The 27198-nt window shown below is 40.2% G+C and overlaps 1 protein-coding gene across 1 annotated transcript in view; it reads left to right on the top strand.

Annotated features, from left to right (window-relative positions):
- Nucleotides 1-27198, top strand: part of CDH8 (cadherin 8) — a 163086-nt gene that overhangs the window by 13857 nt on the left and 122031 nt on the right. The window contains exon 2 of the mRNA XM_054296251.1: nt 2885-3334. Within this exon, the coding sequence (XP_054152226.1) occupies nt 3083-3334 (252 nt within the window). The 5' untranslated portion in view covers nt 2885-3082. The remainder of the gene's footprint in view (nt 1-2884; nt 3335-27198) is intronic.

Here is a 27198-nt window from a genome sequence, read left to right as displayed (position 1 = left end):
GTATCAGTGTGAGTGGATAGGACCTAAATTTGATTGGATAAATGAAGAGTAACAAGCAGGAAGTCTGGGGGAGGAACCGAGGAGGGATGCACTGAAATGAACTTAGTGCTTTCTAAGGATTGACAGTGGCAGTGTGAAAGCCAAATATCCTGTTCTTTCTTCAACCAAAAACGGTTCTGGAAGCTTCATATTGTTTTATGTCATTTATTTCATTTCTTTTAGAAAGCAGGCTGTGGAGATTAATTAGAATTGTTTTCAAAAAGCTTCTTGAATATGAAGGGAAGTGCTTTATTATTATTTGGTCCTGTTGATAAGAATAACTATACCAACTTGTGCTGGAAGTGTGAGGAAGTCAGTCATGCCCATTTGGGTCCTTTTCGCTGAGGTGTTTTTTTAAGGTTTATATACAAATTGGTTTTCCACCCAGAAACAGTCACTCTAAAAAGAGAACAGTACATTACATCTTGCTCTGTTCAAGTCCTAAAAAGGACCCTTAAATTGTGTTTTCAGTTTCTGCTCTCCATTTTGAATTTAATCCTGGGTATTGGTGAAGATGCTGTCTCTTGCTCTGTTTTACTGTGGTTCTATTTCTCCTGTGTTTTGATTCTTGCTCCATTGAAGAAACCAGGAAAATCTGTCTCCTGGCAGGCACAGGCACCAACTCATGCAGTCAGATATAAAGAGGATCCCATCTGAGCAAAACCAATCACTTTGACGGAAATTTGGCTGTTTCTCTCTTTTAATACCTTCTACCCCCAAACATGCCCTGGAAATCTCTGTTTAACATGTGCCAGAAAGCAGCAGCAGTAAACTCCATTTAATTCCCTGCACTGAAGAGGCTTTTCAGAGGGTGACTGATGCATCCCATCATTAGACTGTTTGTTCCTCTTCCTTTTCTGGGATTAAGAGAATGTCAAGACATTTAAAGCCTCTCACTTCTCTCACATTTTCCCCAAAACTTGCTCTCAAGAGCTTGCTGTATTCTCTGATTCCTTTATTTCCACCCCAGTTGGCAGTGAGGCCTATAGAGCTCCAGGTTCTCCTGTAATGGATATTCCCTCATTCTGGATGCATTGTCAAAGCACTGCACTATTAGCTCACCATTCTTCCATGCTGCTTGAGAGATTGAGTTTCACTTTGGTAGCAGCTTCTCTCCCCTTCTAACAAGACAAGTTTCTCACAGTTTCGGGTTTTCATGCAACAAATTTCACAGTTGCTTTGGCAATTACTGAAGTTTAAAAAAAATACTTTCTACATTGTTTGCTTTTAAAAGAACAGCTGACTTTTACCGGTCGTGTAAAAGGTGTTCTGCATGTTTCATGTAGGGGGATAGAATATAAGAAAATAATGATAGTGTGGAAAGTAATCTCACCCCTAAGGAGTTGCAGCTGGGCCAATTATCAAAGATTGGGAAAAGGCCTGACTTTACCAGGCCACAGCTGTAAGCAATGAGAAGAAGGTGCTATAAAAGAGTGGGGGTGGCTGGGTGAGAAGGGAATTGGAGTCAGTTGGCTGCTTTGTGAAGAGGAAAGAGTCAGTGCTCTGAGGAGTTGTCCACGAGAAACACCAAGAAGGTATGGAACCTTTGTGATAAGGAGCAACAGTATGGAACCCCTGCAATAAGATTATGACTGCTTTATGCCATAAGTGTGTATGAACCTTAAAAAAGAACAACAAACCACCCCATCCTTCCTCCCCTCCAAAGAAAAAAAAAATAAATCAAAGCTCTCAGGGTTTTCATAAACATGCAATACTAGGAATTAATCTTAAAGTAGAAGAAAACCAGCCTAAATCACAGTGTAAGTTTAAGAATAGGCATTGCTATTCTCTTGTATGTAGTGGTTTCTCCTGAATCTTTTTACCAAAGATTGTATGAATCAAAGAAAATGGATCAAGACCCTTTTCAGGTAACTCCATAACCCTGTAATGCAGCCCTTCTGTCTGAGCCACATCCCATCTAGTTTTCCATTTCTGGGTTTGCCCATCCCTCTGGCATCAGCCCTGCTATGTTAACTTGCCTTTCCATTTCAAGGAATATTTACTCTGAGATGAAATGTGGTGTGACCTTTTAGTACATCAAAGGGTGGGCAAGGGAAGAAAGACAAAATGCTCCCAAGTGTCCATCTAGGAAAATGTCTTTGAAATGAAACATGACTGTGTGCTTTCTCTGAAAGCGAAGGAGAGACAGCGAGACCTGTAGTGCAAATGTGCATAAATGAGTGTCCTTAGTGGTCTGGTTTGAGAATCATGGGTTTCACAGAGGATTTAGCAGTGCTGTTTCTGCTGGGCTGTGCAGGATTTGCTGGGCAGTGGTGCTGCTGCAGAGAGGTGGCTAAACTGACAATGGGCTGCTGGAGCCTTGTACACTCAGGAGAAGTTTTGGGTTTTTTCCTTGTGGAGAAAAGGAGAATAAGAATGCAAGAGCATGATTTAAATTTACTTATATGACAGAATACGTCTTTGTAATTGACCACATTAACAGTGCAGGGTAGTGGGAAGGTTGGCAGCTTCTTCAGACCCTCAGATGGACTGCAAGATCCCAGAATGGTCTGGGTTGGGAGGGACCTTCAAGATCTTCCATTTCCACCTCCCAGCTGTGGGCAGGGACACCTTCCACTAGCCCAGGTTGCTGCAAGCCCCGTCCAATTCTTAGGCCTGAATATTTTCCTAAGTGTGTGTAATCATTTATCTGTGTCTTCTCTCGGTGTTTCAGGCAATGAAAGAATACACAGAATCAATTTAGCTATGCAATAACGTTATGAACTACAAATTTAAAACCTAACATGGCTTATTTATGATATAAAAATAAATAAGATGTTTCAGAATGCTTTCCTAAGCTCTTTAGTCACTGATTTGAACTTTCTTTTTTTCTTTCCCCCACCAGGAATCTTTAATGACTGGAAAACTCAATGGATCATGTTTTTCTCATCTAAGCTATTTTTACATTGACTGTGCTGTAAACACATGGAGGAGCTGTAAGTAAATGTTCTGTACTGCGTGATGAATTGGATTGCTACAGTCTGGAGGAAAGCAAAATAATAATAATTTCATTTTTGTGGTGATTTGCATAGCGTGTGGTACAATGCCAGAAAGACTAACGGAAATGCTCATGGATACATGGACTCCATTAATAATATTATGGATTACTGTCCTTCCTTCCATTTATATGGCTCCGATGAATCAATCTCAAGTACTACCAAGTGGATCCAGTACAGGACTAAAAAGGCTAAATGAAGAACAAAGAGTTTTGCACCGTTCCAAGAGAGGCTGGGTTTGGAATCAAATGTTTGTATTGGAAGAATTTTCTGGACCTGAACCAATCCTAGTTGGCCGGGTAAGGCAAGATTTGGTTTTCTTCTCTGAATGTATAAATGTGTGACATGAGAAGGTCCTCAGTCATTCAAGCTCTTCGAAGGAATTTCAGACTGAGGTGCTTTGGTATCCATAGATTTGTGCTTTAAATGTACCTGACTGTAAGGACATGATTTCCTAGTTAGCTAATTTGCTATTTCTAACAAAAATATGCATTTTCCATTTGTCAAAAAACCTCACAAGCATGCTCACTTCCTTTCTTTTGTATCATTAGTCACCACTCCTCACCCCTGTCAGCTGAAGATTTTTTACCAAACCAGCTCTTTGCAATATGTTCCTGTGCATTCCTAAAGGTTGTTACACCTATAGGTCATGTTCTATCTCCAGTCTGATGAATCAGGTTGTTTATGCTCTGAAGATTTTTAGAAAACAAGAATCAAAAAGCAAAGTGTGGACTGTACAGCAAATTATGAGGTCCTATTTTATGTGGAGGTCTATGCAGGCATATGAAATAACATTATTGCCATGGATATTTTAATTTATTTTCAACGTTAGGAAGATAACACAGGGCAGAATATCATATTTTTCAGTGTCACAGCTTTTCTGCTGCCCTAAAGCTTTGCTTGTTGCCATGCATTAGTTTATTGTGTAGCTCAGGGTGTTACCTCCAGTCAGTGAATCAGCCTTGCACTTGTGTGAGCCATCTGTATCCATCAGGGATGAATTATCCTCAGAATTATTCTTAGAAAAGAATGATCTGTTTATAAAGGCACGTTTGGCAGTGAGCAGGTATAAATACCTTAATTGTTTATCACTAAAGTTTAATTCCCTCTGCACAACAAAGTGCATTATTGTCTTACTAGCTGGCTACTGAGGTTGAGTAAAGAAAAATCTAGACAAAATGATGGATAACAGTTAATTTCATGGTAATCTTGGAATTTCCATGGATAAATGAATAGCATATAGTATAATACAGGGACTGTCAATAGCTCTATTCTATTATTGAAGAGAACAGAGATCAAGTGCATTCCCAAATCTTCCCTAGGGTAGCCACTTTCCAGGTGAGACAGGGTCAGAAGGTGTAATGAGCTTTCTATGCAGTGGCTTTTGGTGCTGTGTCAATTTACATTTATATCAGCTATTTGGTATCTGTTCTCATTTGTTTCTCTGAGGTTAGTAAGGTATCTCAATTTCACAGAGACAGCAATGTGCATATTTCACATCTTAAAATGTTTTATTCAACCTATTCTTTCTGGAATATTTTAGTCGAGCTTTTAAAATTATTTTGAGTAGCTGGGGAGAATCCTGGGTTTGTACTTTGTGGTATTTTGATTTTCAGGATATATTCAGATCTAAATATTTCTACTATTTTAAGGGTTTTTTAGGTGGTTATAATATTGTTTTTTATAATAATTGTTTGAGTCATTGGTGAATAGAAGTGGGTAGGTTAAATTAAGCCAAACCAAGGAAGACATTATCCCCTCTTCTGCTGGCATCTTAAATAGAATTAGCTAAAATGCTGTGACACTCTATTTGTTGAGACTGCTGCATAATTAAAACACTGCATGTTATAGACGGAAATGAGCAAGAGGCAAAGTTTGTTCCCATAGGGAGGAATTTTTGGTTTATTCATTAGAACATAGACATAGAATATTTTTGGAATTCTTCTCTCTATTTTTTCCTCCCTCTCCAGAAAAATCATCCATATTTCTGACTTATTTTTCTTTCCTAAGGCCTGTGAGTATTGAGAGTGCTTTCAGGCTGGTGGGAGCAGAGGTACTCCACAGCTTTCACAGCTGCTCTTAATCCTTCCTGACTGGAAAGCACAGACTCCCTCAATTATACTTCTTGGCAATCCTTCCCAAAACTTAAGGGTGTACAGAATGTCACAAGCAAAATACTTTCCTTCTCTGTGAAGTTGGGCTGTGGTTTGTCCTCTGTCACCCTCATTGGTTTCTTATCCACTGCAATTTAAAAATGATGTCCTTTTCAGAACTTGCAGTGGATTTGCACTTTCCTGGTTCCTCCTCCTGACTTTTCCACTTGCACTCTTCCTCCAGCCTCCTGAGCTTTTCCCCTGCCAAAGGATTTGCACACCTGGGGTATCTCCTGCATTCCAGGACTTTATTAACTATTTTTTCTGCCCTATCACTTACCTTGATTTTATTTTTTCTTTTTCTGGCCAGACTTTGAATGAAGGACACTCAGTAAAACAGGATATAGTGAGTGCAGAGGCTTAACATTGTGGAGAGAGTGGTATCAAATATCTGCCCCATTTTTGCTACATTTTCTGGATATAAATGTGCTTTTGTCCTGTAACAGAGTCAGTATTGCTTGCCATGTGCTTTTTACATGTTGAAAGTTCTAGTATAATCTTCAAACAAATCTTTTATTTTGTGGTTAATTGCTTCAAAGGAAACATTCTAGAAGCAAGCCTAATTATGTAGATCTTTGTTGCAATTTTTGTCTCTACACTGTTGTAGAGTGTACCTGGTGCTTTTCATAGTCATGTATGTTTTGAACAAACATTTAATCAGGTGCTTTGGAGAATGAATACAAAAATAAGTTTTGCACAAACAGAAACAATACACACACAAGCAGAATTTGTTTTATGTTCTCACATGTACCTTCAAAACCCACTGAAAATTCAGCTCTTAAGAGCTGCTCAGAATAGAACTGATATTTAAAAAATGGTTTTCATGTTAGTGGGTGGAAAGGCACTGAATAGAAGCATTTGGTCCTAATGGAATTGATGGAATTTATCAGCAAAGTAAAACTGAAAACTGAGATTAATTTTATAGGATACAAACAGAACACAAATCACTTTGCAAATCAAAGCTTGAATGCAGAGACTGTGAGTTCCTCCTGTTGGTTAAAAAGGTCTCATACTGAAGTTTGTGAAGTGCAGGGAAATTTAGCAGGACAGGATTACAGAGGTCTCTAGTATCTTTTATTAAACTGCTCAGTTTTTCCAGGGGAAACAGCTTCCAGACATAAAGACTTTTCTCTGGAATTTTAAGGGTTGCAATGCAACTGCACACACTTCAAAGGGGCTTGTTCATTGCTGTTCTGCATGGATATAGAGTAATAAATGCATTCCCAGTGTATTTGCTCTAATAAATGAAGTAAACTGGGGTGAGACTAATAGGAGGAATTAATGTGAACACCTTTTAAAGCGTGGTGTCTTTCTTCAATGGCTCGAGTAAAGGACCGGAGCAAATCTTTTGCTTTCATTCTTGAACCTCTTAGAATGAATTTGAGTAATATGCACTTTTAATGCCAATTTTTGTCATTATTTTTGGTAGGATCAAGCTCAAAATGAGCAACTCTACTCGAGTTCACACATCTATAAAGAAGTGCTTTCTGAATTTATTTCCTATAATTTCCTGAAATTTCCTATAAAAAGCAACAAATATTCTAGGTTTTAACTTACTTTTTTTGGGCTATATTCATGTGGCATTTATTTTGCCACATGGTATTTTCATAGAATCAAGGAATAGAATATCCTGTGTTGGAAAGGATCCCCAAGGATCATCCAGTCCAGCTCATGTCCCTGCCCAGACCCCCAGCCATCCCCCCTGTGCATCCCTGATGTCCAAAGGCTCCTGGATCTCTGGCAGCCTCAGGGCTGTGCCCATTCCCTGGAGCCTGGGCAGTGCCAGCACCTCTAGGGCAGCAGAACCTTTCTCTGATATTCAGCATAACCATCCCCTGGCACAGCTTCATGCTCTGCATCCCCCCTTTGGACATTCTCTTTGTGATTTATATAATTCTTATTAACTTCTATATCTTCTGATTCATTCTATATCATTCTGATTCATATAATTCTTATTAAAATAAGTCCCATATTATTTTGATCGGCACATATATAAAAATGTATATGTGCGTTTTGAGAAACCTGCAAAATAACCTTTTTTGTGTTCATGCAACACACGTCAGATGAGTTTGGGTTTATTCCCAGCAACAGAACACCAAGTGACAGATTTGCAAATACCCTTTTGTACCTCATCTCTTTTTTCCCCCTTCACCCACAGAAGCAGGTACATACTTTACAAAGCTTGTGTGTCTCCTTTAGAAGCCTCCCCATCCTGCACAGCGCTGTCAGCAGCTTGCAGCCTCCCCGTGGCTGACAACCTCATTCAAGTGTAGAGTGATATGTCTTGTGACACTGCATGCTGTCCCTGAGGACTTGATTAGTTGGGTAGAACTTCCACTTGCTATACACTGCTGCATCTTCTCCATCTCCTCTGCATGCTCTTCCAGCACCACGGCAGATGTGCTGTGAAATCTGGGCTCTAGCAAATGCCACTGTTCTTTCACAGGAGACAGCCTCTGAATCCACAATGACATAGGTAATAAAGTGAAAAAGTATTAGGAGGCTGCACTTGGGGTACTGCAGCTCCTGTTTTATGGAGCATGTGTTGTTCGTGATGCTCTAAACGGGTTAGGACTTGGTTTAAGAGATGTTTTTTAAGCAAAAATCTGGGATAGTTACTGTAATAACAGTTACAAACAAATAGCAGTTGTTTGTAATTAGAATTATAGAATGTCCTCAGGTAGAAGGGATGCACAAGGATCATCCAGTCCAGGGGGTCCCTGCAGACCCTCCAGCAATCCCCTCTGTGCATCCCTGGTGTCCAAACCCTCCTGGAGCTCTGGCAGCCTCCAGTGCCCATTCCTGGGAGCCTGGGCAGTGCCAGCACCCTTCCTGTGTCATCTCTCCAGCTCCTTGTTCCAGCCTGTCTGTACACCCAGGCTGCTCCATCCATGGTGCAGAATCTGGCACTTGTTTGTCTTTGCTAAACCTCGCCAAGCATGGAGAGAATGAAAGAGGCAATGAAGGTCATAAAAGTTGTTTGTGTTTATTTTCTCTGGATTACTGATAAATGAATCCAAATTTAGGTCCAGGCACAAAAATTCACCAGCAAGTATTACCAAGTGGATCCAGTACAGGATCCACCAGTCACTCAGGTTGATGTTGTGTCACACCACTTCACTGACAATAATTCCCAAGTTGTCCCAGAACATCTCCCAGACTTATTTGATTTCCCTGTTTCCAGTCCCCCAAAAATAGATTGCCTGTTTTGTCTGTGGGGAGAGATTTGGGAAGTGAACAATGCAGGGAAGAGCAGGCCCTGTGGCACACCTGTGCCTGCTCCAGAGCTCTGGAGAAGGTGCTCTGAGAACCCTGGATGGGATCAAACCAGTAAGACTGTTGGTGAGGCTCAGAACCAGCATGGCCAGGTTGTGGTGAGCTCAGGGAGGTTTTCCATCTGTGACTGCTTTTTAATTTCCTGGTTTGTGTCTTTTCTCTCCATTCAATGCAGATTTTCTTGTATGGCTTGTGGGATGAGGGATCTGGGCCACTTTTGCTGTTTGGAGCAACAGATTTTTCCCTTGATGAGTGGGGTTTGGGTTCAGGGCTGTAGAGGAGAAACAATTTTCCTGTAGGAGGAGCAGTGGAGAGGGATCCTGTTTGCACATTGAGTGCTTCAGGCTGTGCTACTGTAAAACCCAGACCTGGAGATGCAGAGAGCACTTATAAATAGCTTGGAGCTGTATGTTCTACATTATCCATGCTCTGTGCAATCCTTGATTTCTTTGGCAACATGCATTTTCTACCTTTACCAGGAAATGGTAAAATGTTACTTGTTTAAAATCATGATTAGCTCTGTTTGAAGCACAAGTGGTGCAAACAGACAAAATAAATAAGGTTTTAATTAAACAAGTTCCTTCCTCACATTTTGCTTTGCATTCCTGCTCTGAGCTTGTGATTATGATGGCTGCCTAAAAATGCTGTTGTACTCAAGTGGTGTGTATAACTAAGAAATGTGTATAACTAAGGCTAGCAGCATTTTGAGGGATCAATTACACACTATTTCCCTGAGTGAAAAAAGTCCTTGGGACATGTAGGAGTAGCAAAGTCCTGGTATAAGTTTCATAGGATATAACATAATTCTACATTAATTTCATTAATTACATTGTAGCATAATCCTACATTGGTGAAATTTTCACAGAGCAGCAATCACAACCCCATTTAAAATAGATTCTACTCTTTTTTTTCTAATACACACTTGTATGTTTTTCTATGATTTAAATGCATGCCATAAAATATTCAGTATCTGAAATGTTGCAAAGTCAACATTGCCTTCTAAGCCTTAGATTTTTGTTGTTATTTTGCAACCATAATTACACACTAATTTTCCTGCTTAAGTTTATTAAATTCCCAGAAGCTGAAATGTATCAATTATTTTGTTACTGAATTCTTTATGAAAAATACAAATTCCCCCTTCCTTTTGTGTGCTTGAAAGGAAAGAGGTGACTGTGTACTGCACAGAATGCTCCAGCTTGCATAGTCTCAATCAGCTTAGTAAGCAGGAGTATAACTAGGTAAGAAAAACTCTCTGTAATTAAATGTTTCTGCAAAGAAAATAAATATAGCAGGTAACATTTTACAGAAGTCTGATAAAAGTATTGCTTTTTTAAAAAAATATTCCTGAGCCTGCACAAATTTCATTTGTTTCTTTTTAAACCAAAAACAAGTTCCAAGAAGAAATTTCAATATAAAGCATAAATTTAAGTAAGAACAGCTTAATTAACCCAACAGTGTCTACATTTCTACTACAGCGTAAAAAATATTTTACTGATTTCTCTAAGATTTAAGAAACAAGACATATCTCCAGACACTGAAAATCTCATTTCTGTATATTTCTGGGAGCATTACTGAATGCGGTTGAACACTTTCATGCTCCTTCATCTCCAGCCTGGGGCATGATATAACCACAATTTAAGCAGAGACACAACTTAAACCCCTTGAACATCAGCTGTAGAACAGGACTGGTAATAACTTCAAAGAGGCATTTTATCAGTTACTTATGAATCCAGCATCTTAAAGGGTCAAACTGCAAAACACCAGGCCCCTCCTCAGCTGCCTTTATTTTCTTTCATGGAGTAGGAAAATGTCTATGATGTGAAGAATAACTTAAAAGTTGGGCAGGGGTTTTGCTGCTTTTTGTTTGTTTGTTTTGGTTTGGTTTTTCCTGTTTGGTTTTTAAAATTTCCTTTTCTAAAATAAAAAGGGATGGTATATATTGGTTTAGAATAATTGACTTTAATTTCTTGGTCATGTTTTTCTAGAGCCACAAAAATCTGATATTCTGAAAAAAGAGCAGCTAATATTGAGCATTTTGTTTGTGTGTAAAGAATTAAAATCTTGTGTGCTTTTCAATATATTGATCTGAAAACTTTATCTTCCTCTCAGTGAAATGTTGTCCAAGTATGCATGCAAAATGCTGAAGTGACACTATGAAAAATTGAGTTGAGCTTTCCCCATGATATTCTGAGATGCCCTATGATTGTTTAGTCTTTCCAGCATTGCTTCAGTAAATGGTTTTCAATTTCTACCTGTAGGGCCCACCCCTCGTGCTGTCAGGATGCTTCGGTTCCAGTTGTCAATTTAACTACCAATTAGTGCCAATTGTGGGGGGAGTTTTTTGCTAAAAGTTTGTCCTTGCTGAACTTGACGAGCATATTTCCCATCCATCCATGAGCTCTCAGGTAGCTGTGATTTCCCAAAAGTGCCAGGATGTGTCTTTCAACCTGTAAAGTGAAAGGGAAGTTTTGTTGTTCTCAGGTCCAGACAGGATATTCCTCAATGTGCCATGGATTTGTGTGACAAAAACTTTAATTTCGAATTAAAATGAGAAATGCTTTGGGACCAATTCCTTTGGTGGCTGTGGGTTTCCAGTAAGGGCTGTGGGTGATACCTCATGAGCTGAGCCACACCTGAGAAAGGCTTTGTAGGTGCTGGGCAGCACTGTATTTTTAGGATGTAATAAATATACAATCACAGGAATCACAAGAAAAATGGCCTTTCAAGTGAAAATAATCAGAATGAATTTGCATAAGTCTTGTTTCTTGAAAGTTCTGTTTTAAAAGTTGGGCTTTCTTCCTATTCTGGTAAAGTCAAAGAAGAAAAAGAGTGCAACAGACCAAGGAATTCACAGCTGAGGGTCTTTTGTTTGGTGTTTGGCTTTTGGTTTTGGTTTTGGGGTATTTTTGACAAAGCCAGGGATGTTGATGTTGGGCAATTCACAGTGTCAGTTTCATGACAGAAATAATTTGCTGCAATAAGTATTTTAGGCAGTGTTTAAAGGTAACTATTATTTGCAAGCAATGCGTGAGGCATGTAGAACTGTAAAATAAATGCAGATAATTTTCCTAAAGATATTTAAGCAAAATATTAATATGTTTGAATAGCCTCTCAGTGATCCCTGAGGAACACCTGTAGTGATACAGAGTACTTCATAACTTTTCTTTTTCCTGAGGACTCCTTGTTAGTGTAAAAATTCCCCTGCAAGGATTTCTTTTAAAGCCTTTATTTTACAGCAGTCATGCCAGCAGCTAAGCAAAAGTAAGTGTAGCTCTCCCTGGAGACTGTCAGTGGCATTCCTGAATTAACCGCAGGAATCATTAGGAGCCACAGAAGACATCCCCTTCCTTGCTCTGGGCTCTGAGCTCTGTAACTGCTTCCCACCCAGCCCCTGGTGAGCAGAGGCAAAGCTGAGGTTTGTTCCAGCCTGGGAATGTGCTGGAATAAAAGGCTGGCTCACAGAGCATCACTGGAGGTGAGCAGCAGCGCTGCGGGCACAGTGGCAAAGGCGATTTCAGAGCGGTTCAGGAGCCCTGGGCGTTTGCTGGTTCCCATCCAGAAGCCACATTAGCTAATTCTGCTTTCCCTGGCTGAGGGAACTGCCTGTGTGCAGTAGGGTACTGCTGCCAGGGAGAAAAGGGGATTTTGGTATGGGCAGAACCAGTGGTGGGCACCCAGCTGTGCAGCACAGAGGAGTTGAACCAAAGCAATACCACACTGTGGTGTTTTCTGGGGTCCCTTGTGGCAGGAAGGAATGATGAATCTGACTCCATGTTCTTAGAAGGCTAATTTATTATTTTATGATATTATATTATATTAAAGAATGCTATACTAAACTATACTAAAGAATAGAGAATCTTGTTAAGTCTTCTGTAAGGATCCTAATGAAAAATCCATGACTCTCTCCAGAGTTCAACACAGCCTGACCATGATTGGTCATTAAGTCAAAACAATTCACATGTTGGATAAACAATCTCCAAATCACATTCCAAAACAGCAAAACACAGGAGAAGCAAATATGATAAGAATTGTTTTCCTTTTTCTCTGAGGCTTTTCAGCTTCCCAGGAGCGAATTCCTGGTGAAGGGACTTTTCCAGAAAACGTGACAGTGACACCACACCTCTTCCATCCCGATGTTTTCTAAGATCATCATGCCACAAACATTATCAGGATCTATTTAACATTTTATTTTGACATCTTGTGCACCCAACTCAAGCAAATGGGATTTTAAAGCAAATGGGCAAAACCACAGTATGATTTTTTTCAATTAGTTTGGAATAATTGGTGCAGAATTGGTGCAGCATGAACCTGTGTATTAAAGCATGATGCAAAAGGCTCAGAATCTCCTAGTGCTCACCTCAGAGAGCTTATTAAAAATCTGCCATATCTTTGCAGAATAAAGTAGTTAAAGAATACAGAATGCAGAATAAAGATCTAAATGGAATTACTGATGTACTTGCCATCTTGCTGTTCCCTTTTCAGTCTTATTTCCTTTTTTTTAAATTTTAAATTGCCTGTTTTTCAGGCCACCTGTTCTCTAATTATTATGCAGTCTAAAGCATTTCACATAGACCACTGGCACACTTTGCAATTCCTGGTGTTGTCCTGCCATACTGACAAGAAAATACAACGTCCACAGGCAAAGGGAAAATGCTTGTACTTCTTTCTTCACATAAAATCATCTGAAACAAGACTTAGTGCCAAGACAGTATTTCCAACTTGTTCATTTATTTCTGCTAATTAATGGGTCTTGATTATGCTGTTGGCCATCCCACATGAACTGAAATCAAGTCCTCTAAATGTACAAGGACTTTTCATTGAGTTTTCATATGAACAAATGGAAATTATTTTAATAATTTAAATTATACACGGAGATTTAACTTGGTCTGTAAGGCCAAATTGATATTTAAATTATGGGATTTTTTTAAAAGAAATCTCAATGTAAAATTGTTTGTTGGGCAAATTTTTAAAATATTGTTACATATCCTCAAAGCACCCTCAGCATGAGGACTGGTGCATGATGTAGCAGGAAATGTGAAAGCTGTTAATGCTGCCATTTATACCAAGAAACCTCGGCTAAAATTTTGATCCGTTTTGCTGAGTAGGAGACAATTCCTACCTCAAAGTTGTTGCTGTCTAATTGAGCTATGTAATTTATTAATAACTGAAATGAGATATAGTAGGAAATGTATATACTTCAAGATGTTGAACATACTGGCCTCATGGAGTTATCATAACTCAAAAATAAAGGAAGAAAATGGACAACAATAAATTGTCAGGCAACATTAGGTTTCTCTTTCTGTGTAGAAAGCAATGGCACTGATCCTTCCATTAAAACATTATTTTGTAATTGATCTAAATTCTGCCCTTATAAAAGACCACCTGCTTGTTCCTGCCTATTACTGATAAGCCAAGGACTGCATGGAACTAGGCAGTCTGTGTGCAAACACAAATATTTGGGTTTTTAAGGGAATTTTTCAGTAAATGTTTCTGTCTAAATGCATTCTGCACAAATCCTGTAGCAGACAATTCTCTGTGGGGGACAGACCGATGGATAGTAAAGCAAAACTTTTCTCTGTCAGGCTGGAGGTCACCCCTGAGAGAGGAGGTTCATTGCAGTGCTTTGAATGGGGGATGAAATGCATGTTTTATACTCATAGAGTGAGAAAAACCATAGCATGGCTGAGGCAGTGTTTATGCCACAGACAACATCTATTCAGAATCAGGGATACATCTGTAATTCTTGCTGAATAACTGGATAAGACAGGAGATACTTTTCCAACTCTAAACAGGCTCTGCTTTCCAGTTTCACTAGGCATCCAGTCCATCCTAATGTATTTATTGTAAAGTCTGAAATGCAGTTTGTGCAGGGTCTGGTGGAGCCAGGGAGGTGAAACAAAGAGCAGTGACTGCACTGAGATGAAAACTGGTGTGTGTGTGATGTATGAACAGGTTGGTACGTATGTAAGGGAATATTGAAGGAATTTCTGTTAAGGGGGACCACAATAACCAGTAGGGCAGGGGTTAATTAGGGAAACTGTTGCTCTTTCTGGCATGAAGTAAGTGTAGGAGCACAAGAAAACCACAGTGCTTGGGTGGCTTCCTTGTCAGGTAGAAAGGTCACACTGAGCTCAGCCAAAGCTTCTCCTGTGCAGGTGAGCAATGGCAGCTGTGCCAGCCTTTCCTCCCAGCAGAGCTGCTCCATCCCTCTGCTCATCCTGGAGCCTCCTCTGGCCTCTCTGAGCAGCTCCAGGTCCCTCCTGGGCTGGCCCAGGCTGGGGCAGCTCTGCAGGTGGGAAATCACTGAGGGGCAGAGGGGCAGAATCCCCTCCCTTGCTGCCCACACTGGGACATCAGCCCAGGGTGACGTTTCATAGAATGGTTGGATTGGAAGGAACCTTAAAACCCATCCAGTGCCACCCCTGCCATGGCAGGGACACCTCCCACTGTCCCAGGCTGCTCCAGCCCCAGCGTCCACTGTGCCTGGCCTTGGGCACTGCCAGGGATCCAGGGGCAGCCCCAGCTGCTCTGGGCACCCTGTGCCAGGGCCTGCCCACCCTCTCAGGGAATAATTTTTTTCCTAATATGCAATCTAAACATAAATCTGTCCATTTGAAGCCATGCCCCTTTGTCCTGTCTCTCCAGGCTCCTGTAAATAGTCTCTCCCCATCCTTCTTGTGGGCTTCCTTCAGGCACTGCAAGTCCTCATAGACTGACCCTCGTAATGTTCGTGACCTTTCCCATTCTTTTAGAAATGCTGCTGAACTTTTCTCTAGTGTCTGTGCCTTCATCCTCAATGCAGCAGGGCTGGGAGCTGAAAGGGAAAGAGGAAAAATAAAACAAGAGAATGCACTGAAGGTAATTTTGCACGTGGTACCATGTTCTGCTTTGCAATAAGAAAAGATTTGCAGCCACTCAGAAATCCTTTATTTTATAATCTCCCCTATTGATCACACCTGTATTGAAATCCTGAACGTGGGAGCTCAAAGATTCTTTGCTGTGTTTCTCAGAAATAATTGGGTTATCATTTATTTCATCAGAGTATCAAAAAGGGGTAATGAGACATCCTTTAATCTTTCAAAATGTTTTGTCATTCTGTGCCTTACCAACAGAGCACTGGTGTGGCTCCTTTGGAAGTGCAGATTGCTCATTAGGAATGCGTACAATGAAACCGTTTAAGAGAGGGAACGTTCATCCTGTGTATTTCTAAATCTCCACTATTTTCAATTGACTCTTCATATGAAACATTTCTTGTTAAGGATGTTTGGAGAGGTGTAAAGTGTATTGTGTGCTAAATCAAAGCTGCTATGGTTTCACTTATAGGAATTAATGATGGCTTATGTAAGTGAAAAAGGTATTGTTGTGTATAACCTGTCACAGCCAAACCGGGGAAAGGTTTGTCCTTGCTGCTGTTCTGGCCTTTTATTACAAAGAGCAGCAAGAACAGTCAATAACCACTTATTAATGATTTTCTCTGTCCTTTATTGTAGCTTTAGGTACATTAGGCTCTCAGTAATTATCTCATTCATAATCCTCCACAACAAGTAATACTTTCTGCATCTTGTGAAGCATAATTGGAAAATATTTTCTCTGGATGTACACTATTTCTATCCTCTCTTTAATATAACTTTCCCCAAGAGTATCTTGCCAAGGAAAAATGAGCAAGCATAATTTTATACAGGTAATCAAATCTCTCAGATGTTGGCACATTTTCCTTTATCTCCATGGGACCAAAAGCTAACCTTCAAACAGACCTGGGCTTTAAAGGGGAGAATTTCAGCACACAATTAGAACTCAAACAAGCTTGTACAAGGCAGCTTGAACAGAAGTGCTGTTTTTGAGTTATTAGTACTGTATTTCTACTGCAGAATATTCAGTTTGATTAATACAGAACTGCAAGGGAACATATATACACACACACTATATATTAGTCTAAGTGTATGTGTTGTGTCTTTGTGTATATATAGATATGTCTAATACATTATTTAAACACTGGCTTACAGCAGGAGTTTACAGCCTTTCTAAATAGCTCTATTTTTGCCCACTTAGAACTCCAAACCACATCTTGATGCAGGTTTTATCTTACTGTGCTGAGCAAAATAAATGTGAGGGGGAGGGAAATAAGGAAAGAAATCAGCATGTCTTTAGATTCCTCTCAGTTGCAAGACCCAGCAGAACAGTTAATTTATTCCAAACTTTCTGACATAAATCATGCTGAAGGGGAGACAAGGAAGCCCTGAGGGACTGCAGATACAAAGCTCAGGACTGGTTTCAGGCTGAGCAGACACTTTAATCTGTGCTGGACCTACAATGAAACCTTTCAGCCTCCATTTTTGTTGTGGAATTGAACATTCTCATTTCTATTCTCACTCATTTCAGTATCAAGGGCTCTGGTGAGTACAGAACCCAGGGAAAGATGATACTGAGAGAGCATTTGAGTCCCCAGCTGTAAATAATTCACCAGGACTCTGTAGTGTAGTGTATAACCCAGCAAGATAGCTGCCATGTTCACTGTGCTTAAGCTAAAAGGAGACTCTAGATGGCTCAGGGAAGATTTTTTTTTCTATTCTAACTTAAAAGTTCTGCTTGGCTTTAGTTGAATATTTGAATGCAGCAGTTGGTAACTCAGAATTTTATGGTGTGAATATGCTCATTCTTCAAAACCAGCTTTTTGGATCATTTAAAATTCCATTTTCAGTTAGCTAGCTTATTCCATGGCTGTCCTATGTAAAGTCTGATGATTGAGGTCAGAATTTGGTTTTTTATGTGCTTGGGTCAAGATTTTTCTATTTTGCATTACCATGAAAATATCCACTGAGTTCTTCCAGTTCTAACACTTGAATTCTAAGATACTATGCTTTGTGAGCCTTTTGTTAATTATTGCCTTAATTCACTGTGGAAACATTGGTAAAAACAGGATATTCAGTAACTGGCTTTTAAAATCTGGTGCAAGTATGATTAAAGAAACTCCAAAAACCCCAAGAAATAACAAAAGCCCTCAATACAGAAGTTATATTTTTAGCCTGAGTTAAACCAGCAGTGGAGATGAGGTGACTTGGTAGTAGTTTTGCTAATCTGCTGGGTTTATTTGCTGATGGAACAAGCTCAGATCACCTGTCTCTGTCTGGAATTTAAGTGAAGGTAGAAGGCACATGTAACAGAACTTTGGTTTTGAACCTCTCCTGAGTCTGGCTCAGGCCAATATTCCTTCTCCAGAGGAGCAAGGACCTTCCTCCTAGGGCTCCTGACAGTCTGAGGTGGCTCTGTTCTGAAAGTTCTTACCTTTGCACAGCAAAATTGAACATCTGAGCAGAACGAAGACCAGGGATAAAGAGAAAGGTGTAACTGGAAAGGGAATTCAGAAGGGTGGGAGTTGCTGTTCAGCTTTCTGTCATGGGGAGAGGAATTTAAATACCTGCCTAATTGTGAGAGATGCCAATGACTCATTTTAAAAGTTTGATAGTAATAAAATTATTATAAAAATAGTACTACAAATTAGAGCAATAAGAATTTGGACAATCAGAGTAAGGACAATAAAAGTAAAGAATTTTGAACGTTTGGTTGCTTTCCTCTTGAAAGCATGGCTCACTAACAAAGGATTAACTCTTAAAAGTAATAGCCTGTTGTATATTCATACATCTCATACGTGATTTAAAAATCCTTTTTAAACAAAGGGTGTTTTCTGGTTATTGTCAACTTCCCCCCCTCATCTTGTAAATCAGTCATTTCAGTCCCCACCAAGTCTGGGCCTCCCCAGTACGGAGGCAATAATTCTTCTCTTGGGAATTTTGGTGTCTTGTTACTGTTATCGCTGTGTGAAGAATTTCTTGAGCTAGTTAGAAAAAATATTTTATTTTAATTTATCGCATAGTTTCTATTTTAATATTATGTTATAGCCTAAAACTATATTTAACACACTACTGAAGAGGATTAATACAGTATAGCTTTCTAACATAACACATATAGTATTCATTTTAATATTTGTGAAAAACCAATCATACACTACATATTTTTCTCACTAATCATATGGGTAAAACACGAAGTGAGGACACTGTCAGCATGTTTATTTCTCTGAAGGCTGGCTGTGGAACTCTGTCCATCAGGCCCTCTATGAGAGGGTGCGGCTGGTTTTACACCCCAGTGATGTGGAAGGCTCACACTGGTGCAAAGTGATGGCTGGCAGCTCTTTTCCAGCCTGGACAAAGGCATTTCATTGTTTAAGAGCTAGAGACAATTCAGGTGGAGCTGCTGAAGTTGCTGGTGAATTTCCAGGTCTTTGTGACTCTCAGAAGCCATATGGCAATGGCCAGATTAGTGCTAGAGCTGACCTCACCTGGACCCATGAGCTCAATGACTTGGGTGTTGCTTAGGAAATCAAATTTTGTCATCCTCTGATGGCACTTCTTTGTAGGTGAGTTGACCTCTAACACTCCTTATTTCCTCTCAATATTCTTTGAACTATACCTCAGATTATTTTGTATATAGATGGTCTTAACATTAGTCAGTGTTTCCTGTAAAACCTGCACAGGCTTTGAGCCTGTCTGCAAATCAGACCTTGCAGATTACCTACAAAATGTGTATTTGCACATTTTGTCAAGTCTTAGGGCTGGATAATGTGTTCAGTTTTTAAAATACAAATTTAAAATAATGAAAAGATCCCCCTTAGAGTGCAGACAGTGCAGAGGCCACAGCAGGGAAGTCAGAGAGGTGGCACATTCTGGGACCACTCAGAAATTACGTGGTGACATCTCTCTAAAGAGCTGCTGGGTGAGCTTGTCCAAGCTCTGCATTATTTGCTGAACTAGAAATAGCACTGCGCACCTTTCCCACCTGCATTGTGCCTCTCTGCTACTGAAATGAGCTTCCACAACTTCACTTCAGTGCATTTGACATTTTTGCTGTGTTTTGTATCCTTTTGTCCTGTAAAACAGTGTCCTTTGCACATTCAATTCCTTGCTCAGGGTCAGCTTCAAAAGGTTCAAGAACTTAGTGGAGCACTTCTGTTGTAAGCTGAGGAAACCTTTGCTCCTCATACTTATTTTTCTCCTTCTCTGCATTGCTTTATGCTGATAAGGAAACTGAAGTTTTAGAGAGATAATTTTTTTTTAAAATCCTTTGCCATTTACTTTCAATATGTCCAAGTCCAGCATATCTGTGCTGACTCCATGCTCAGTATTATCATTAGGACAACTTAGGGACTGGGGAGAAAGGAGTGTGGGAATAGCAAAAAGGAAGATTTCAAAGGAATTAATCTTTATTTTCACTTAAAAAAAAGGTCTAGTTGTTCATTATTATTTAAGATCCTGGTCAGCCTCCAGGATGAGGACTGAATGGATGAGACTTTCTCTGTTGGAAATAAGAATTTCAGAAAATTAGTTTCTTTCTAAACTCAGGAGATTAATAAGCTGAATAGAGACTCTGTGCTGTTGTATCTGTTTGCTTGAGACATCCATTGTTCTTGGAATTCTCTTGGAGCTCAGTGAACATTTGCATTACAACAAACACACCTTTTATTACCAAGATTTTGACACAGCTGGGCAGGTCTGGAGCAGGGAACTTGCTTCTCTGTTCCTCTTAGTATTCATCTTAATTCATCACACTGGGTTCATGTGGCATAAAAATGGGATGCACTTCACTGAAAATATGTGAATTTATCCTCAGAAATATGCAGTTGTGTGTACCCTGAGATGAGAGAGTCACTTTTAGTATCTATATTGGCTTTTCAAGCAGCAATAAAGGAAACTCTGCAATAATAACTGAGCACTTGTGACTGGCAAACACACTCCTGCAGCTCAGAACTGGAATATGAATGGGCACCACAGGAGGTTTGCCCATTTCTGATGAAAACTGTTTTAACAGCATGAATTTATGAATCTACTCAGTGCAAATGAGAGTTTATTATGCTGAGAGTCCAAAAATGATGCTTCATTTATTAAATTAATACAAAAATGGTATTCAGAAAGTGTTGGAGAGTTTTGTAGACCTTCCTGAATATGAAAGCTGAGGCTGAAACCATTGACTTGGGTTATGGGAGGTAATGGAAAACAGGACAAGCTGCCAAAAACTTCCTATTCTTTGCTTGATTGAAATGAATTTGTATTTGGAACAGCACCTGTCACAGTTTCCCAATCTGTGCGCTAGAGAAAATGGTGCTTGGCCATTTTGAAATTTCTGGGTTTGTTTAATGAAAGCTTTCTGTAATTTTTTTTCTCTATGAAAAAGCTTTTGCCCTTTTGAGATTATTCCTCCACCACATGGGTCAGCTGCAGTTATTGCTGCAAGATTTGAAGCATTGACATCTATTGTAGTACAGTCTGAAGTAGCTTCAAATTTCCATGGGTATGGCAGAATTCATAACATAAAATTCAGGCAAATTTGATAGCCAGTGCCACATAACTGTGGGTCTTATTGCCAGATTTGGATATCCAGTCTGCCAGCTGCACTGTGCACTGCCCAGCTCATTCAAACCATATGCCTTGAGCAAACAATCAGCAAAGTGTGTTAAAAGCTCTGAGAAGTACCCCATTAGCCATACGTCAGCCAGCTGCAAGTCCTGCCCTATTAATTTCAATAAAAGCTTACCCCTTCAAAAGTGATTTTTTGACTTCTTTGTTCTAAAAATACGGCTTAAATAAAATCTGTGCATCTGCAGTTAGGTTTACAGCAACAAATTTATTCTATCTGCAAAATAATATTGAAATTTTGGTTTGGTTTTAAAAGTTTCCCTAGAGACAGAAGAATCCATTACAAGCTTTCCCTGTAGCTGGGAAGGAAGCAGTCACTCATGAGCACCCTAAAGCCATTTGTAGCACATATTCTTCATACTCTTGAGGGACTCTTGCCCAGAGTAGAATACTCAGTCTTGTGCCATGAGAAAAATGAAAAATGTATGTATTGTTTTTCTCCCTTTTGTTGGATTTAGCTGATGCTCACCCTGCTGGAGTTACTACCCTGAGGCTGTTTGCAAGAGTGAGTCAAGAATACAGTGGTAGTAATAAACATGTAAACTGTGTATTTGTATGGCTCCCTACATCTGTGAGGCACTGCTTTGTCTCTACACCTCTGTATATTTGTTTTATGTGCCCTCGTTAAAATGGATTCTTTGGTGTTTATGTTTATATAGCCACAGATTGTTATTATCTGCATATCAGAAGAAGGGGTGAGTATGGAAAAAAAAAGAGCAGTGCCATTGTGACAGCTACAAAATACTTTCTCAGGGCCTAGGGTAGTATTTTTAGTTATTTTAGATTCAGTTTTGTGGGGTTTAAAAACCACAAGAACAGTGCTTATTAATACAAATCTTACAGCATCTCTGAGCGGGAATGAAATATTTTGTTCCAAGCTGTCTTAACTAAATAAAAAAGGGTAGCAAGTATATTGTGAATGAAACATTTTCAGTGCTGATTTTTACCCACACGGTCGTCTTCTTTGATCCTCTGAAATATTTTATCAAGAGAAACCAATGTTGCAAGTGCTAAGGCAGAACAGCAGAGCAGCCTACTGGGGTTAGTTGTCTGTTCTCCACAGTGCTCACAGCTAAGCCAAAGTGAGGCATAATTAGGCAGGTAAATTCAATCTACTTTCTATCAGTCAAACTGATTTATACCATTATTAATATCACCCTGCAATGGTAGTGAAAAAAAAATCTTGAAATATTAGTGGGAGTGGAGAATCTGACAGACTTTTATTGTTTCTTTTGACTGGAGCATCTCAGTGCTCAGGAAAGGCTGAGGGAGCTGGGACTGTTCAGCCTGGAGAGGAGTCCTGTGATGGTGTTCACAGGGGTCTGAAGATGAGGGAAGAGACAAAGATCTGACTCCATGTTTCAGAAGGCTTGATTTATTATTTTATCATATATATTACATTAAAACTGTACTAAAGGAATAGAAAAAAGGATTTAATAAGAAGGCTAGCTAAGAATAGAATAGCAAACAATGATAACAAAGGCTTGTGTCTCAGACTCTCTGTCCGAACCAGCTGACTGTGATTGGCCATTAATTACAAACATCCAACATGGGCCAATCAGAGATGCACCTGTTGCATTCCACAGCAGCAGATAACCATTGTTTACATTTTGTTCTTGAGGCCTCTCAGCTTCTCAGGAGGAAAAATCTCAACAAAAGGATTTTTCATAAAAGATGTCTGCTACAGAGTCCAGGCTGAGAGGGGCCTCAGCCCTGTGTGTCCCTGGCTGTCCCTGTCGGTCTGTCCCTGTGTGCAGGGAGGGCAGAGCAGGCCCAGGCTCTGCTCCAAGCCCAGCCATGGCCCCAGAGCCACAGGCAGGGCCTGAGCCCAGCCCAGTCTGTCCCTGTCTGTCTGTCCCTGTGTGTCCCTGTGTCTGTCCCTGTCTGTCTGTCTCTGTGTCCCCCTGTCTGTCCCTGTGTGCAGAGGGCAGAGCAGGCCCAGGCTGTGCTCCAGGCCCAGCCATGGCCCCAGAGCCACAGGCAGGGCCTGAGCCCAGCCCAGTCTGTCCCTGTCTGTCTGGCCCTGTGTCCCCCTGTCTGTCCCTGTGTGCAGAGGGCAGAGCAGGCCCAGGCTCTGCTCCAGGCCCAGCCACGGCCCCAGAGCCACGGGCAGGGCCTGAGCCCAGGAGCTGCCCCTGCCCATGCCCAGAGCTCCTGCCCTGGCAGTGCCCAGCCCTGAGCAGATGGTGCACAGAGGCTGTGCAGGCTCCTGCCTGGGGACACTGCAGAGCCACACGGACACACTGCTGTGCCCTGGGCTCTGGGATGGCCCTGCTGGAGCAGGGAGGTGCCACCAGAGCAGCCCCTCCAGCCTCTCCCATCCTGGGATTGTGTTTTATTTCTCTCTTGATCTGTGAAAGTTCTCACAGTTCTACTCTACAGGCCTTAGACTGTGTGCAGTAGATGTAACACTTCATTGTTTATCCTTTGTTTCTGCTCATCTCATTATTGGGTAGTTTATTGACTCAGTTTCCAGTTTCCTTTTTCCTTCCATCCGAGGTCAGAATACATCTTGAATTGGCACAAGGTATCTCACTGTTCCACATAGCTTAAAATTACTAAACCTCCTCCTTTGTGCAGTAGTTCTGGATAGTTGTTCTCCTCCACATTCTGGTCCCCAGTTTTAACAATGTCAAACATAGGTTAAGACACTCGTGAATTCTTTGAGCTTTACTTGTGGTGGAAGTGACTGAAAATCCAAATGCCTTTTACCAGGTCTTGACTGTGGCTATGAAGTCTTAAGACAGGTCTGCAGAGAGATAATAACTGATAAAAGTGCGTGTTCATAAAGGTTGCTTCAAGGTTGGGGATGTGGCTCCCTGCAGAAGAATTCCTCCAGTGTTAAAGTGATACTACACTGGATGAGAGCCAACAAGCTCTGAACTTGCTCTTAAAAACCTGGAGCTGGAGATCTTTTCAGAGAATACATCTGTATTGCTAATTTGCACCTTGAAGGAGGAAATTGGCTGGAGAGTTGGTGAGAATGAATAAATTGATTCACAGTGGGTTGACAACTCCCTGTGTCTGACTTTCTGTGAAACATCTGTGGGTGATGCCACCACAAAATTTGACTGCTGGCTCGCAAGCTGGTCTACTATCAATATGTGATTAAAAACCTGTTGCTCAGGTATATGAACTGGATTTGTGGCACTGTTTTCCAGATTGCTTTGTCTAGCTTTGAATGGGTGATAAAGGGGCTGGAGCAGAGCAAGGGAAAACCTGCTTCTTCAAAAAATGTCATCTCTGCTGGCTCTCATAGATGTGCAAGCAGAATAATGCAGTAGAAAATCAAGCCCAGATCTGAAAGTAATGATTTATCCAGAAAATATTTTTCTTTATAAAAAGTTTTCTTTTTACAGTTTTAGAGAGAAAAATAATGAAGATGAGTAAGTTTTAGCAAGTATTACAAGGTGAAATTTCTAACAGCTAAATCATTAAATGCACTCATTTGTAAACATCAGTGATGGAGATGACAAGTTGTATAGATCACAATTCTTCTCTTCTTGTCATGAGGAGTAGTGATTTATTATTTGAGTAATCATGCAGCACAACACAGGATTTAGATTCCCCAAGAAAAAGATTTGCAATGTTTATGAATGTATGGATGTATTAGTATGTCATTAGAAAATTATGAACTCAGAAAAAAAAATTATTAGCTTCTAAAATGTGATGCTTGTACACTGAATAAAGCTATAACGTAAACCAGACAGGCAGGCCTGTGAATCAAATGCTCCTGCACATCATATATTAAAGATTTTCCCGATTTGTGTCTGCTGCAGACAAAGAATACTCATGTTTGTGCCACTTTAATCCATGATGAAGGTGCAGCATGTACTCAGAAAAATGTCCGTATGTTGAGCACGCTTAGTAAGTTTTTTCATCCTGAGAATCGTCCAGTTTCACACAAAGATTAAATGAGACAAGAGACTCAGATGTCCAGGCAGTCTACACTTGGTGCTGAAGAATGAATGGATTAAATATATGAAATTCTCAGCTAGTATCTTTCTGCAAAGGAAAACATAACATTATGCAATTACACAGTATGGGCATTTAAATTTATTCAGCCCTTGTAGAATCTGCCTGTGGCGTCTTTTTCCCCCCAGACAGACATTATTGCAGCTTTATTCTGAGAAGCAATTTGCCATATCACAGCTGGTCATCAGTGAGGCATTGTAGCCCTAATTCCATGGCTGGCCCTCAGTGGGGAGTTGTGCTTCCCTCGTGCTGCTCTGTGCCAGGACACACTCGGTTCTTGCTGCAGAGAGGATCCTTGATTGTGGATTTGTTGGGAGCACAAGCTGCAAGTTTGTTTTTTCAGGCTAAAGGGAAGGACTATTAACCACAAACTCTAGAGCTTCTGATTTTATAATTGGAAATCAATTGGGCAAAGCCTAGTTTTGCATATGCGACCTCTTCCTGTGACTGTATCCCAAAATGGCTCTCTCCTGAAATGATTTGCTTAACAATTTTACATTAACAGCTAATCTATTTGCAAAATCAGTTTGAAATACTAAATTACCTGTGTGCTTTTGGTGACCACATAGAAAAAAAGTTTAAGCAGCATGGAATTATTTGAATGGTGTTTTTTTGATAATTTACATTTTAATCGCATTGTTCATTTGCTTTAATTAAAAGCCATCACAAAAGTTATGGGCACTGTGGAGTTGCAGTGACTTTGGTAAGGGCACAGAGGGGCCGATTACATCTGGAGTTGATATTGTTCTCATGTGTCCAAGGAGGGTAAAATGCAGCTCGAGCGTGTTAGGCCAGACATTGCTAAAAGACTTTTACTCAACTGGTTTGGCCACCGTGGGCCTGTGTGGTGGTGTGGGCTCATTTCTGTCCTGATTACCCTGGTGTTTGGGAATGCTCAGGGGGCAGGGAAGTAGCATTTCCTATTGTTATATTTCCTATTATTATTTCTCTGCTATTGTGCACAGAGAGCTGTTTAGCTCTCTGAAAAGAAGGTGCCAGTGTATTTAATACCAATGACCTTCAGATGCAGGGCTGGGGGAAGAAGTTCCAAAATCTGTTTTGTTTCCTGGAAAGTGAACTGTGCAAGCTGTTTTAAGTGACAAGTTCCTCAGGGGCCATATGGGGCCAGTGTTATTAAATATCTTCATTAAGGACATAGGTGAATGGATGGAATGGGTGGGTTAGATCAGAGATTAGGAGGAAGTGAGGGTGGGCAGGCCCTGGCACAGGGTGCCCAGAGCAGCTGGGGCTGTCCCTGGATCCCTGTCAGTGCCCAAGGCCAGGCTGGAGCAGCCTGGGACAGTGGAAGGTGTCCCTGCCACTTTTGCTTTTTCCTGTATTTGCAGTGCTTGATCTTATACAAACATATGAATATGTAAAATATCTTGCTCTTCTGGTTAATTTTATGTTGGAAATGGAAAGTTCTTTCCATATTAAAGGGAAAATTCCTAATTATTAACTCCGTAAGTTTTTGGGGGGATTTTTAATTTGCAATAATTAATTTATTGTGGTGGTAGCACAGCAATTTATATACTGGGAAGCTGGAATAATCTATTGGGTTTTCTCTTTCTATATGAGGTCTCATTATCTGTGCATGTTTATTATTTACTACCCCAGAGTAGTGCTGTTGTAAAATGTGCAAGAATATTTGAGATTTGTAGTATGATAGGGCTGAATGGAATTGAATTGGATCTAAGTAACTGCAGATGTGGCTGGTTTCATCTTTATCAGCTTATCTAAGCTTCTGCACTTAAAGGCTTCTGTCAGTTCAAAGCACAGGCACTGCTTGGTTGAACAGAGCTAAACTATGGTAGCACTTCTTAGCCTTTCAAAAATAATTCTAATTTTAATTCAAACATATGTACTACAGAACTTGGAGGAGTTTAGATATGCATCAATTAAAAATTCCTTTCCGTTTTTATAGTATAAGGAGGCACAAAAAAAGGAAACATATCAAAGCTCTTGAAGTTTAATTTTAGTTTTCTCAAAAAAATGTGTCTTCTTTCCATGTGAACAAATGTAATTGAGTTCTTTCCCCATTCCCTTGCTTAAAATAAAAAAAAAAATCACTAAAATATAAATCAAGATATAGCATCAAAGAGCAATTTTGTCAATACAGGCATTTGGGGAGATTCTTAGAATGTTGGAATAATTATAACATTGGATTTCTGTTCAGCTTAGGGATAGACAAAAATTTGCTACTCCAGAGCATACTGAGATATCTAAGTGCATTTCTGCTTTTGAAATGATGGCAGAGCCTGCAAGTGCAGCAGGATTAAAATGGCTATATATGTT

This window comes from Melozone crissalis, unplaced genomic scaffold, assembly GCF_028551555.1.
Source record: "Melozone crissalis strain CALT ecotype California unplaced genomic scaffold, PUWL_Pcris_2 ptg000007l_1, whole genome shotgun sequence".
In the NCBI taxonomy this organism is placed as follows: domain Eukaryota; kingdom Metazoa; phylum Chordata; class Aves; order Passeriformes; family Passerellidae; genus Melozone; species Melozone crissalis.
Note: the sequence above shows the minus strand (reverse complement) of the source record. Positions and strands in the feature narration are given on the sequence as shown.